We start from the raw sequence: 15,938 nt of genomic DNA on the forward strand, positions 1-15,938 counted from the left end.
CACCGGGAGGCTGACGTGGGACTCGATCCTGGGTCCCCAGGATCGCACCCCCGGCCAAAAGCAGGCGCTAAACCGCTGCACCACCCAGGGATCCCTTTTCTTAAGTTTTTCAATGTTTATGCCCATTCACCAAAAAACACTTCACATGTTCTTTCCCCTCTAGTATAAAAGTATTATTGTTCTGTTTTTCATTGAATATGCACAGAATTTTCATGTTTACTTGTGGGAATACGGGCATATGGTCAGCTATCAGCCTTTAAGACATAACACAATATCAGGAGTAATGACACAAATATTTAATTTGAACCAATCAGAGCAGACATGGGCCAAGGACCATGTAAGGTTAGCTGGACTAGTGATGCATGAACTCCATGAGTCTTATGTATAAGGGATAGAGAACTTAATGGGATTTGGTGTTAACTAGGACGTTGGGGTTGTAAAACCTACTCTAATACAGCATTTGAGTAAAGTGTTTTAAACTAGATAGAAGTCTCATCTTTTAATAGATCTGATATAGAGCTCTCCAAGTTGTCTATTACAAGGGTATGTGACTAATATGAGAATTATGGATAACATCTGTTAAATTACTGCATTTCTGATAATAAATGTATTCTTTAAACTTTTTGATTTGTGTAGTAAATTTAGCTCCATCTTACTATGGACAGTATTAAGTTCACTTTAGGCCTAGTATACTAAGTGATTTAAAAAGTCAATTAGGGATTAGAAGTAATTATTTGTAACTGCTTGTTTTTTTTTAACCTCTTTTTCAAAATATGGGTTGGCAAGAAAAAATGCAATGTGATTCTGGATTACCAGTAGGTTTTATTCATGGAGCAAAGGTGGGATTTTATAAATCTAATTGGAAATAATTTTGAAAGTTGAATGTAGTGCTAGAGAACAAGCTCTCAGTTGTAAAATAACAATGGTGTTTCTGTATTTAGCACTTGTTATCATTTGACAATATTTATTCCAAGTGGATTGTATAAATTGTCTCGTTTATTACTTTTACCAATATTATTAAATAAGTTTATTATTCTTAAGATCACATTTAGAAACTGATCTATTCTATATTTGTTAATTCTACTATATCTTGTATAGATTTTAAATTGATCAAGAACAAATTCAGTGTTTATAATACTCTCACACGTTGAAGGAGGGAAAATAGACTATAACAATGTTAAGAGACCTAGCTCTTTATTAAGTTGACGTATGTGGACACATTTTGAGAGGTTTAAACAGATGCACTAATGGAGGGGTTTTCAAATACTCAAGGTGATGATCAGCTCAGTCCTCTGCCTTCCTGTTTTTAGTGCCAGGGCAACCACTAAACTTCAAAGCTGAACCTGAGTCAGAAACAAGTATATTACTGTCTTGGACACCTCCACGTTCAGATACCATTGCCAGCTATGAACTGGTCTACAAGGATGGGGAACATGGCGAGGAGGTAAGGTCATTTGCTTCTTATCATTCACTGCACTGTGGCGTGACTCTACTTTTGTGTACTTGCCCAAGTTCTGCCAAAAGATCAGATGTCTTATAGAGCACTTAGGTTGAAAAATTTACTCATCAAAAAAGAAGCTTGACCAAAAAAATCAGAGTATTGATTTCAAGCCTTTGGAAGGTGAAGTGGCGTAAATGACCACAACAAAACAGCTCCTGTCCCTATTTCCAGGTTCCCAAACTTCATCTGAAAGTATCTAAAGGAATATACCCCATGAGACTTAAGGACTTCATTTCTCTTCTGCATTATAGTACTTGAGTCGTATGCCGACATGTGACTAAATGACCTCCAAGGCTTTGGATATATGGATTTGTCCAAACTGGTTCAGAGAAAGAGGCTGTGTAGCAAATGTTTATTTCTATGCCAAGAGTTCTTTGATATTTATAGGAGTATATGTAATGTCTGAGTGTGCTGTGCAAATAAGAAAATGGTACATTGAAGAAGTCTGACCATTGTTGATAGTTACTGAAAAGAGAAACAAAGTCAATATAACTAATATATATATTGACAGATATAGCAAGGGTTTCACATATGCTAACTCATTCAGTTCTTACAGTGGTGCTGTGAGTCAGTCTCTACTTTTAATTGAGTTCACATATAACAAAATGGGGCACAAAGATAAACAAATCCCCCAGCTCTCACACTACTGAATGACAGAACTGGGATCTGAAATTCGAGGCATTCAGGTTCCAGAACCAATCTTTTTAAGGATTTGGGTCTACTGCCTCTTGGGTGTACTTTGTATAAATTACAGAAATCAGTATCAAGATACATCCCACATTTTCAGAATGGGAATATATGATAGCAATGAACGCAATTCTTTTGTTCCTGTGAAATCCAGTCTGGAACATTGGGACAGAAATGTTGGTGAAACTACATGTGAAAACTCAATCCACCTAAGTCATTTTATTATACTTCTTAGTATTCTTTATCTTAAAAAGATCTTCACAAATCTAGGCAGCCCTTGACTTCGAACAAAAATATCTTTTTTAAAACACTCACATAATAAATGAAATATTATCAGTTAACTTATGGTATATCATTCTGAATGCTATAATAAATTAGTATGTTCCTATACACTTCTATCTTATTACAGTTCTTTGAATTGAGCAGAATCTCCAAAGACCAGGTTCTAAATACAGTGCTTTTAGAGTTAGCTAACAGAGCCAATATGAATTAAGCACTCAAGTTATGTAATTGAAATGCCGCTATAACTTAAAGTACTCATGTTACCACTGTTGGTGTTTTTATTAAGACATAATTCAACATTAATTTATTTTAAATCCTTACCACTACCCAACTAAAAAACAAATAAAATACAACAGTGCAGGAGAGTGGTACTCCTCTGAGAATGCTATAGATGTAGATGCTTGAATGTTGGCATATCTACTCTGTTTTACAGTTGTTTCTTTGGGGATTCCCTTTTTACTTACCATTTGGGAAATCTAAAATTTCTGAAGAGCTTTTGTGTTTGTGAGCCAGAATACCCTAGGGATGTTTTTTCTACTTTTATATTTGAATTCCCCTTGAATGATTTCTGTTTGTGTGAACAGCAAACTCTATTCAATGAGAAGCCTTAAGATTATTTTTGTCAGTACTAGATTACATATTAGTGGATATTTTTAGGCTTACTTAAACAGGCTGATGTTCAATATGAGATTGATTACCCCTATATAGCTCTGTTTTTGCTAAAACACAAGTCAATTTTAAGCATGAAAAGTAAGAGTTCTAATATTCAATTAAAGAAACCTTATTTCAAAAGCTCTTTATGATGTTAAAATTTGTGGAAAAGTTTGTGACTTTTTTTCTCCAACTGTGTGCTCTGCTCTGTAGTCATAAAGAAGGTTTTAAAATTATTTTATTTATTTATTTATTTATTTTTATTTTAAATCAGTCTAAAGTGATGATACAGTCTCATATAACTTATCCAGCTTTCTTCAGTGACTAACCTCTGGTTTTTATCCCATCAGAATTCTGCAATTTCAGATCTCGTGTAGCAATGTCATAGAAACTGTACAGTAGTTTCTTTTGCTACTTTTGGCCATAACTTCTATGTCTCTATTTAAAATGCATAAAGTCATGGGAGATGAGCTAGACAATCTCTTCAGTTGAAATTGCACACATTGGCCATGCTCCAGTGCCAGGGGCAGGTGTCAATTGCTATTGTGGGCTTTGTCACAGCAACACATGCACCATAAGGTACAACACATTTATGGGTAGTGGCCTCTCAGCCTCTCTCTTATTTGATGAATTTGATAACTAGATCATCATTAGAATGATCTCTGGTTTCCATAGTTCTGATTGCCTTACTTGTATTAATTTGCTTTTTAAACACTGATGTTTTCCTTCTGTAATTCCCCTGGTAGATACTCACTGTTGGTTCTGTTTGTGATATTTTGATGATTTTATAACCCCAATGGCAGAAACTGGAGGTTGCAGACAGTGTGATAAAAATATTTGCATGTATCTTAATAAAAATGACCCAGTTCTTTTGTTACTTATCCACAGCAACGAGTTACCATTGAGCCAGGGACATCTTATAGGCTGCAAGGGCTGAAACCAAACAGTTTGTATTACTTCCGTCTGGCCGCACGCTCTCCTCAAGGCCTGGGTGCTTCCACAGCTGAAATATCAGCCAGAACCATGCAGTCAAGTAGGTGTCTCTCTTTGCTTACTTTTTGCCCTTTCTTACCAGGAGGTATCGTGGCCTTTTATCTCCACCAACAAACAATCAGCTAATTAATAATTTTGACAATCAGTAGTGTCTATGCTAGTAAGCATCCACTTTGGAGATTACAGCCATGATCTATTTTGGTTTCCACCTTGGTCCAAATCGCAGACCCCATTCTCCCACTTCCTAAGCTGAAAGAAGTTGAAAGTGTTAGGAGATTTCTGTAAGAAAAATGAATGAGAGTTCCACCTGTCCTGTGTAGTGATTTTTAACCCTGTAAAGCAAAATTCTGGTTGAGAACACTGCCAAATAATCACAAGAGGACTTAACAAACTAAAGAGGTAACAAAGAAAGACCAAACTCGTATGTTTTTTAAGCACACAGGTTTTTTTTTTTAAGTTTATTTATTTCTATTTATTTACGTCTGTATGTATGTATGTATGTATGTATGTATTTATCTTAGCGGGGGTGGGGGTGCTTTGGGAGGGACAAAGGGAGAGAAAGAATCTTAAGCAACACCCAGTGCAGAGCCTGATGCATGGCTTGATCTCATGACCTGAGCTGAAATCAAGAGTTGGTTGCTTAGTGGACGGAGTCCCCCAGGTGCCCCTAAGCATACAGGTTTTAATTTTGGTAACAAACAGGTTTTTGTTTCATATATTTGTTTCTACTCAGAGAAAAGCTCAGCTCTTGTGACTAGTTTGTTATTAACTCTGCAAGTAGTACATGTGGAAATTTGGAACATGTGTAGAAAATCTGTATTTGGGCAAATTTAGGAACAATGAAATAATCACAAGTACATTTACAATCCTAAATTGTATTTTGTTTCCTCAGGTTCAATTTCTTTTTGGAACTGTTACCTTAAAGCATAGTTGTGTTTATCACAATGGGGTTTATTGTGTCCAGGCAAGATTGCTTTGTGTAAAGCATTGTATGGAAGTTTATTTTTGGTGGAAAGTTTGGTGACTCATAATAATAGTATTGTTTGCTCTTTATTAGTATGTTTCTATAATTAGTCTATTAAACAACCACTTACCTTGAATTGAACAGTTTTATGGAGTTATTTCCCTAGGTATTTTTTGACTCTTTATACATTTTATGTGATTTTTGATGTAGTAGTATATGTAGTAGATATGTATAATCTCAATACATTGAATTTTATAAAGGGATGCTCTGCAGACCTAAATTTTAGACCTATCAGCAACCGTGAAATTTATGGATTTTTTTTCAAAAAATGAATTTTCTTTCATACAAGCAAGTCTATTTTCTATAGAAATTTAAAATCTTTCAGGATTTTTTGAAGATAAAATTTATATTCTTTCTCTTTCTCAAAACATGGCTGGTGGTACAAAAAACTATTAGGATCCTATTACATAATCCATGAGTGATTATACCCTATTCCCATAAAGTTCTCTTTCTTTTAAAAACTGAAGCATGTAAATTAATGCAGTTTTGTATTCTACTTTGAAATCCAGGCAGCCTAATAAGTAATATCATAGAAGATAACTCTTAAACTCAGATATTTAATTAAAAGAATGTGACATGCTTCAATATTCTGTTTTGTGTGGTTTACAAAACAGACTTTTTTGCATACATACATACATACCTATTTACATACATAGAGATGGAATGGACATTTTATAACCACATCAAAAGCTTACCTACTCAATTATATTAAAGTAAAAGGTTCAAGAGGTGTTGAATATATTCTCACAGAATAGGAAGTCTGAAGGTAGCAATGTAGTAAAAACCAAATCAGCTTTTTAAAAAGAATTACAAATGAGTCCTTGCTGTTACAAGAACAACTCAATTTACTATGAATAATGATAATGCATATGAAATAGTTTTATAATTTGAAATCTAAGAACCTGGAGTCAGAATCAATAAAAATGATAGATATTCTAGTGATTTTGCAAACCTTACTCCAAACTTATAAGATTGTCTTATGAGAATTTCCTTTTGGTTGGTACAGGGAGCTTTCATTTTGATTGACTGTAATGAAGAAGCCAAGATATATAAATTAAAAAAGTCTGATAATCCTATAAACAATTAGATATATCTAATGCTACATAATATTAAGTCCCACAAAGTCTAAGGAAATAAAAAAAAAGGCTAAGGAAATACCCAAACCACATATTGACATACACAAAATTAGAAATGATTTACTCATTCTATCAGATCAATTGCCTTAAAATAAAGAAATATAGATATATATAGTTATGTATATCTTATCCCCCTTATTCGTTCTTTAGGAATTATACATTATTAACTTTAAAAATAATTTATGATAATGGTTACATTGCTCTTTATTGCTTTTTAAATTTTTCTCAAATAGTGATGTATTTGGGTAATTTGATAGAAAATAATTACTCAGAAAGTGACCATTTTATTTTAGAACGGACAATAAAAAGTTTCTCTTTTAACTCATATAAATTCTACTTAATATGATTACATATGAAATGAAAGAAATTTTGCACATAAGTAATATCTTTTCCAGATGGTTCTCAAGATCTTTTTTTAAACAGTTCTTTTTAATGACTATGTTACTGACATTTTGTAAGGGATAGATGATTATTATTGATTTTATCAAAATTTGCTGGTGGAATCTAATTCTTTACTAGCAATGATGTCTCAAGAAGAGTTACAATAAATTTTTTTTAAAAACCGAAAGCTGACATAGGGTAAGTACAAGTTACAGTCAGAATCAACAAGCCTGACATTACCTTCGGGTAGGTAAATCTTGGACTACATGTTTTCATCCTTTTTGATTCTGCATGTTCACTGTATATGGGCTACAATCAATGCTAGATTAATACCTTTCCTTAAAACTAGTCAGGCTGACTCAGTTTTTCAGATAGTTAGAAAGAATGCTCTTATATTTGGGCTTCTCTTTTCTTTTTTTTTTTTTTTTAATTGGAATTGGTGGAAGGGTCTGTAACAGTTATTGCAACTTTTTAGACCTAAAAACCTTTTCACAAATGAATAGTGTATATGACTCACCTCATTCTAGAATGTAGAAGTGAAAGCTTGGAACAGAATCTGTGAAGCATCATCAGACTATCATGTAATAAATCTTCAATATTTACAGCTTTTTTTTTTTTAATTGGGTAGTCTGTACAGTAGGGCTGGGGAATTGGTTTAGAAGAAGAATGTAAATTGCAGGTAGGTAATTTTATTTGAGGCTCTATTATCTCAAGGTTTCATGTTCACATATTCCCCCCACCCATTATTTAACAATTATTTTTGGTCATTTATTCATTTTTTGGTTTATTCATATTACTAAGCCAAGGTACATAAATTTAAAATTTTAAGTTTCAAAGCCTTATTTTCATTTTGTTGCCCTTATTGTTCATTTATTTATTTTTGCCTTTTCTTTTGTTTTATCATTTTTTTTTTCCAACCACTCCTGTCCTTTCACTCAAACCCTCCTTTAACTCACTACCAAAATAAGAGCCATCAGCTCCTCCTCAAGACATTAGTTGCACCAGCCCAAGTTCCACTAGTATTTTGGTAAGTTGGCAACCTCCACCGGTGGAAAAACAGAATGGCATTATTACTGAATACTCTATCAAGTACACCTCAGTGGATGGAGAAGATGACAAACCTCATGAGATTTTGGGCATTCCTTCGGACACTACTAAATACCTTTTGGAACAGCTGGAAAAATGGACTGAGTACCGCATCACTGTGACAGCACACACAGACGTTGGCCCTGGCCCTGAGAGCTTCTCCGTGTTGATTCGAACTGATGAAGATGGTATGTTGCCTCTGCTCCGTCAGTTTGCACCCTTCTGACACAATCTTGGTCTGCTGTCCTTTGATAGGCTAACAGTAATCAGTTGTTTTCTGCTCATCTTTTTTTTACCCAGCATCGCTGTAACTTCAATAGTTTTTGCCAAAGACCTATCTTTGCTGTAGCCTGGGCATTTTTTTTTTTCAATCTCAACACAATAATTTGCTTCCTTTTAAAAGAACATATGGCTCTTATGACCTTGTAATCCAGGCCCTTCTCTGTACTTCCGTCTGAAGTCTTCTGCGTTTTTCTTGGCCTTTTTTGTCATTCTTTTACATTTTGAAGTTAACTTTTCAAAACTGTCTTCTTATCTTCTTGTTGCTTTTTTGTCTTGCATATTTCAGAGACACTGATGCTCGACATTCAATTTTTGGCATCTGTTGTTTGGAAAACCTTTGATAGGAGAAAAAAAGAAGAAAACCGATATAATCAAGAATCTTTTTATTCTGCTAAAAAGAGATCTTTAAAAAAACACACAACAATCAACAACCAGTTTTTGTTATTATTTCAATGCTATTCCTCTTTGTGCTTTAATGCTTTGAGCCTCAAAGCATCTTCCTTGGCTTTTGTACATTTTTTACATGTTTTTCTATTTCTCTGATACTCTTTTTTTCTTCCATTTTTTTTGTTTTTTGGCATCGGTCATGTTTTTTGATCTTTTCTTAAAAGGTAGAGCAGATTGGTTGAGCATTTTCATTGCTTGAAAATGTTTGTATTCCACAAAGGAAACATAGTGGGTCTGCCCAATTTTTTTTTAAACCTAAGTAAAGAAAATACTCTGGGTGGGACAAGTGCCTATAATTTTCTTTTATCCAATGATGTTGTTCCAGTTCCTAGTGGTCCTCCTCGCAAAGTCGAGGTAGAGGCTGTCAACTCAACATCTGTTAAAGTCTCATGGCGCTCACCTGTGCCCAATAAACAGCATGGCCAGATAAGAGGATACCAGGTGCATTATGTGAGGATGGAAAATGGTGAGCCTAAGGGCCAGCCCATGCTGAAGGATGTCATGCTGGCTGATGCGCAGGTAAGCCTCTGAAATTACATACCTATGTTTTTATTTATTTATTATATATTTATTTTAGCCTATACCTTGAAATGGGCCCTCATTTTAATTGTTTTTGACATTTAAAAAATCTGTACAAAATTCTAGTTTTTAAAACAGATGATACGTATTTACCTTCTCAGAGTTGACAGCATATGAGGAAGTGAGTTGTACTGAAATGATATTCAAGCCTAATTAAAAACATGTGATTGTTTTCTTAAAATACAGATACTCAACTCTCCACATTTATATCTGAATTTGCCTTTCTGACTTCAAAAAAATTGAATTGATTTTAATCAAAGTAACAAGAAGAATTCTAAGCAGCTGTGTTAGAACTATTGAAACTAAGTTGATCTGACTTCTAAATCTATGACCTGTTCTGTTGAAGAAAAGAGATGTTTATTTGAAGAAAATTATCCAGCTTGTATTTTATTTAGTACATATATCAAACCATATACTTAGAAGTAATTATTTCATTTCCCAGAAAAATGAAGAACAATGCATTCATATATTTAAAATAAGGTCTTACAAAATAATACTTTACCTTTAATATATGAAATGAAACATTAATTTAGAGTTTTCTGGAAAATAAATGGGATTCCACCATGTTAAGCCAAGTTAAGAAAAGTATGAAGAGCAGTTAAGTGTGTGAGAAATTCTGTTGATCCTTGGGTGATAGTTTTCAACCATGCAGTCACTACTTGGCTTTGTAATCAGTTGTTTAAAGCAGAACATTACATGTTTTATTTATTTTATTTTTTTGTAAATTAAAGTGTTTCAAAGATAATGCTATAATAAATACACCTGTATTCTATATAGTTACCTGAAAAGAAGAAGATTTCAATTAATAGCTTCTCCTAGGGATTACATGTAACCTGTGGATAGCTTCTCTATACTGGGTCCAGTATAGAGATGGTATGCTATGAATAGGAGAGTACTAGGCTTATCTAGCAAATTGGTGGCTGGGCATGGAAAAGGCTGGGGTTTGGAAAATTTGAAATGTATTTCAGTAAAAGGTTTCTTACCCTGTGTCAAAGTAAGGAAGACTATGAGCTAAGTTGAGAACTCTTATGTCAGGTTGCCAAATTTTGCATTCTTGTCTCAGTGCAAATAAGAGAGCAACTCATGTCCCTGTGGCTCTAAGGAAAACATTGACCCTAAAGTTTTAATATAATCAACTCATGAAAATGCTGTTTTTCTTTCTATATTGAAACGTTTTGACAACAGGATCTGGATTAAAGGTTTGGACCTGATTAAGTAATCAGGTCCAAATCCAGTTCCATGGTTTTGAAGTCTATTTCTGTGAACTTATTATTTAGATTCATAGTCCTTTAGACTCTAGAAAAAGGGCATTGCTTTTTCTAAATATTTATTCTGTACTGTCTGATTATGTAATCATAATATGAAATTAATCAAGCCATTAATGCCTATATTTTCTTTTGTAAGTCTGTTATTATGAAAAAGAAAATGATACGGCCATAATGGTTTTATGTTCTTCAAGTCCTAGAAAGTTTTACATTATAAACCTGTAGTTCTATCAGTGTTTTCATTGTGGAGGATGGTGGTTAATGGAATTATATGATAAAAAATGCCTTAAATGTGAACACAGTTCTTCCCATCTTCTACTTTGTCTTTTTTTTTTAATTTTTTAAAAGATTTTATTTATTTATTCATGAGAGAGAGAGAGAGAGAGAGAGGCAGAGACACAGGCAGAGGGAGAAGCAGGCTCCATGCAGGGAGCCCGATGCGGGACTTGATCCTGGGACTCCAGAATCACGCCCTGGGCTGAAGGCAGGCTCTAAACCTGAGCCACCCAGGGATCCCCTACTTTGTCTTTTCTTTATTAATTTGATGATTTGCCTTATGTGTATATGTTTTTGATTGTTGTTCTTTTGCCTACTTCATGTATTCTTTGAATTTTCATTGAAATTCCACTGCATCTTGCAAGATTTCCCTGGGGCTATAAGATTCCAATATTTTATGAAAGGTGGTATTCTAATTAGTGACATAAATTAATTGCATAACATAAAGAAAAAGTAAAAATAAATGTCATAAAGTAGTGTATGATTAAAAACACTAACTGTATATTATACCTTATTGATTCATTTCAGTGAACCACACATTAAAAATATGTGTTAGCTAATTTTAATAATAACAATACAAACGTATTTACTTTTGACGTCTCAGTTCAGAGTGAGGGTGGCAGCCTAACACACCTACTCTTTGGAATTTTACGTACACACTGCTTCAGTTGCTTGTTTTGTTTTGTTTTAATCTAAGGAGGGCAACATTGCCTTTATAAGGCTACAAATTTCTCTTCATTCCTTTTTATTTTGTTTTCCTCTTCCCCAACCTTCTTAAACTCAATCAGTGGGAATTTGATGATACTACTGAACATGTGAGTAATTTTGGACGGCTTTGTCAGAAAAGATTATAAATGCTTGTTTTTTCTATTATCCTTCTTTCACTTATTTGTGATATGTCGTCACAGTTTGCTTGGATGCATGAACTAACAAATTATTTTTAAGTTATCCTCACTACATGGTATACTTTTAATTTAAGTTTTTGTTTTGTGAAATTGGCATGTTTTGTGAATTTGGTGCTACTGATTGCATAAGAAATATCATGAGCTCATGTTGCTTTGATGGCTGTTACTAACTCTGCCTTGTGACACAGTTAGAGGAGGAATGCTTTAAGTGGAGGTATCACAGATGAGAGATATCAAGCTGTTTGATATAGGCCACTCATAAACCGTACCCCAAGGTTACATTTTCCGCAGATAACACTACGTATATCTGGTACTAATTATATCTAGACATGGCAATTCTCTGTTGTACCCATAAAAATTCGAGTTAAATTGAATAAGTCATGCCAAGAGGCAGAAAGTATCTCACTGAGGGAGGAATTTTTTTAAAATATTTCGATGGCTGGATTATGTTATTTATTGGTAGCTTATTACTATGCATAGGTTTCTGTGGGGGACATAGGATGTGACACCTACCTTCTAAGTGTTTGCAGTAGGTGGCTAGGAAGGATGTACAGTTCAGAAAAGTTCCATAAATTACAACAAAAGTGATGACCTCAAGAAATATGTAATTAATTAGTAAATGAGTGGCATTGTCAGCCAGAACTATGAGTTCAGGGGCCATGGACCAAAAGTAGAAGAGGTCTTGAAACTTTGTTGAGAACTTAAGAAATATATAAAGGTTGAAGAGGTGGAAAAGTGTGTGTGTGTGTGTGTGTGTGTGTGTGTCTGTGTGTGTTGGGGATTCAGAGGTAGGAATGCATTTTTTATGATGTAGCCATTAAGGCAGGTCATGAATGTGATATAGTCAAGTGATATGGGCTTTCCAATTCAACATGAATGAAGGGGTTCAAGCTAGTAAATTAGTGCTAAGTATGGTGAGTAACTTTCAGTATAATGTTGGGAAAACCTGAGTGTCAAGCTAAAGAGCTAGCTTTTAACTCTTCAGGACTGGAGAGATACAGAAAATTATTAAAAACAGAAGTAAGATAAAGGCTGGTAAGGGTATTTTTTCATTTAGTATTTTTTTTTTTTTTTTGCCGAAATGCAGGGCTCTTATTGGGAATATTGGTAAATACAATAGGCAAGGTATCAGTTTTAGTGGAACTGACAGTGTTTGATAAACTTCTTAGATTGTGATCCATAGTAAGAAATGCATTATATGTTATGACCAATGTGTTCATATGTCTTAAAAATAATATATTACCTTTAAATATATGTAAAATTTAATATTTTGCATGAAGTATATCCTATTTCTTTTTTAAAATGCAAGTCATGACTGAGTAAATTGATTTCATGACCTACTTAAGTGGGTCATTACCTGCAGCTTGAAAGCCAATGACATAGTGGATAGATTAGAGAGAAAGAAGATAGTAAACAGGGAAACAAAAATAGTTCTTTTACTAAAGTAGTCATTAAATAATAAAAATTCAATAGAGTTGAAGCAGTGGAGATGAAAAAGGGGCAGTTTTGGTCAATATTTTAGAAGAAAAATTGACAAAAACTTACTAAGAATTAGAGGAAGAAAAAGAGATCAAGTCACTCGTAGGTTTGGAGCATCTAAACCATTCATCAAAGTGTAGAAGCAAGGAGGGGAATTTGCTCTTGGGAATGACATTTGAGCTTCAGTTAAGTTGAACTTGAGGGAACAATTGACTGTCAAGGGGAAATGTCCAACACATATTTATAGTGTACATGCCACTGGAGCCCTGATGGGAAAACAGGACCAGAAATGAGTTTAGAATATAGAGAGGAAAAATTCCTTAAGGTTTGGAGGTGTGTTTTCTTTGGGGGGGGGGGGGGCTAGAGAGAAACACAGCAGGCCAGTAACTGTTTCCGTATCCAGGAATGCCAATTTTTAATAGGCAGGGGCAGGAAGTTGAGTGGGGATATGATGGGAGAAGGCAAACGAGAATGAGGAATGGTGGTCATGCTATCAGCCACACTACCTCACAGAGCATATGGAAACCACCAAGGAAGTATGCCCACAGTTTAAAGAAAGAAAATGTAACACACGAGATGATGTGATCCAGGCAGATAGAGGTGTATTCAGCTGCGATTATACCACCACAGAGGGTTTGGCCAATTACAAATTGCATTACATATGTTATCCTGTAACAGCCGGCATGAGAGGAAGGGCATGTGTGGTTCATCCAATTTGACAAATGAAAGAGACTTATATAAGGCTCAGAGTACATAAATTCCTTTCTACATGATTTGGTGATAGAACCAAGCCCTGCTTTTCCCCACCCTACCCCAGTCTTGCCTACTGGGGTAGTCTTGCCTAAATATAGCAGAAATTCAGTAGCATGTGAGAGGGACTTTGGAAACAATAATGTTGTCATTTTCCCATCATAATTTCTGGAATACCCAGTATATCTACTGTAATTTAGAATGCTACTCTTGGGTGATTCAGATGGTTTTTATAGCCTCTCTAATGTTAGTGAAACCATTCCAAGGTCCTGAAAATAAAATCTCTCCCAAATATAGCCCATTCTTTTGGCGGAATAATATTTCCAATGGCTGCTCAGGATGATATCTGAAATTCCTGAATTTCTGTTCCAATGATATTCCTACTATTTTGAGAAAAGCATACTGTCAAAAGCTGTCATATTTGGGATCAGATTCAATAGTTGAGTTCTTTGGTGTGTCTTACAGCCTTGCATAGAAAAATCCTTCTGTCCTACACACAATCTAGTCCATTCCATAAACTCTCACTTGCATTGTCTTCAGATGTGGAAGACAATGACATTGTATTATTTATTGGATCTAATCATATTTAATTTGAAAACATAGCAGTGCCAAATATCTGAAAGGGCTCTTTACAACTGTGTATTTGTGTGTGGGGATGCAGGTGTATGTGTAGCAACTCTAAAGAAAATAACAGAACAAACTACTCTATGTAAAGAATTATATAATCTCCTGTTTGGAAGAACAGGTCTAAATTTTGTAACCATTCACATTTTTGGGCCAAAATTAAGAGAAAACTAGAATTGTGATAAATAGTGTATGGCATATGACATTTCTAAACAGAATTAATTGAGTACTCTCCATGAGGATGTGGTGAAAAATGCATTGTTCTTTGGTTTTATGACCTACTCCAAATCACCAGAAAATTCTCCTTAATGTGTAATGATTTTAGTCCATACTGTATGTAACTAACCAATACTATGTTACTTGAGTCCTAAGAAACTTCTCTGGCTGTCAGGATATCTAGGTCTGACAGATCAGCCATTTGGCAAAATACTAGCGTAGGGATAAAACAGACTGCATTGGCATCAGCTGCATCACTGGTCTGTGGGCCAGACTATAGTGAATACATATTGAGAGCTCCTGGCATAATATAACTGCTGGTTTATTGTTTGCTCACCATGAGCCAGGCATAAGTTTTTAGTATTTACCTGATATAATTCATTGAATCCTTCTGTTATTCCAACCTTCACATGAGAAACTGAGGTACAGAGGGGGTTAACTCACCTGCCCTGGATCACCAAGCTAGTAAATAAGGAGATGCAGCTTTAAATTCAAGAATTCAGGAGTTCTGGCCCCAGGTATTGTGTTTTTAACTACTACTTCTTAGAATTACCTCTCATGATGGCTAAAGACCCCACTTTAATGTCAGCATGAAAACACATCATTCATAGCATGAGCAACAGGCATGAAACTTCCAGTGCTTGGCATGGCTACAGGGAGTATTCAAGCATGCAAAGAATGAAGATGAATGCTTTGATTTTTCCCCCAGGGTATTTGCAGTGTTTTGAATCAGTGTTGTTCTATTGTGTCATTTTAGGACATGATTATTTCTGGGCTACAGCCTGAAACTTCCTACTCCCTCACTGTCACAGCCTATACCACCAAAGGAGATGGTGCTCGCAGCAAGCCTAAACTGGTGTCCACCACTGGGGCAGGTAACCTTATTTGTGCATAAATGTGCCTTGAACATTTTCCAGGTGACAATAATACTCATTTTCCGAATGGTATGGTGAATTCTATCAGAAAGAAAAAGTGGACTATGGTTCAACTTTTGTGTTTTTTGATATACAGTTCAGAAAAAAAAATTTCAAGACACACTTTGCCCAAATTATCCAGTCAGTCATTCAACAAGTATGTTCATGTGCACCTACTACATGTCAGGCATTACTACCAGTACTGAGGATACAGTCATCAACAGAACAGAAATATTCTTCCCTCCTGAAACTTATTTTCTAAGTCAAACTAGATAATTAGCTAGTAGACAAATGAATATATAATAAATCATCAGTAAGTTTGAAGTTGAAATGTAAAGGTAAGTAGACATTAAAGATAGGATAGCCCCTAGTGGTCTGTTTGCGAAGAGTGGTTGGAGAGGGTCTCTTAGAGGAAAGTTATTTGAGCTGAAACATGAGTGATGCAAGTTCCATGAATGTC

General features: G+C 34.8%; 1 protein-coding gene across 50 annotated transcripts in view; it reads left to right on the top strand.

Annotated features, from left to right (window-relative positions):
- PTPRD (protein tyrosine phosphatase receptor type D) overlaps positions 1-15,938 on the top strand; it is a 2,173,792-nt gene that overhangs the window by 1,997,948 nt on the left and 159,906 nt on the right. For 23 of the 50 annotated variants that reach the window (XM_072728319.1, XM_072728317.1, XM_072728336.1 and 20 more), the window contains 6 exons: positions 1,311-1,444; positions 4,010-4,154; positions 7,624-7,929; positions 8,796-8,989; positions 11,379-11,405; positions 15,322-15,439. In XM_072728319.1, the coding sequence (XP_072584420.1) occupies positions 1,311-1,444; positions 4,010-4,154; positions 7,624-7,929; positions 8,796-8,989; positions 11,379-11,405; positions 15,322-15,439 (924 nt within the window). The remainder of the gene's footprint in view (positions 1-1,310; positions 1,445-4,009; positions 4,155-7,623; positions 7,930-8,795; positions 8,990-11,378; positions 11,406-15,321; positions 15,440-15,938) is intronic. The other 27 variants (XM_072728332.1, XM_072728347.1, XM_072728334.1 and 24 more) reach the window with 4 other exon arrangements.

Source organism: Vulpes vulpes, chromosome 12 (assembly GCF_048418805.1).
Source record: "Vulpes vulpes isolate BD-2025 chromosome 12, VulVul3, whole genome shotgun sequence".
In the NCBI taxonomy this organism is placed as follows: Eukaryota; Metazoa; Chordata; class Mammalia; order Carnivora; family Canidae; genus Vulpes; species Vulpes vulpes.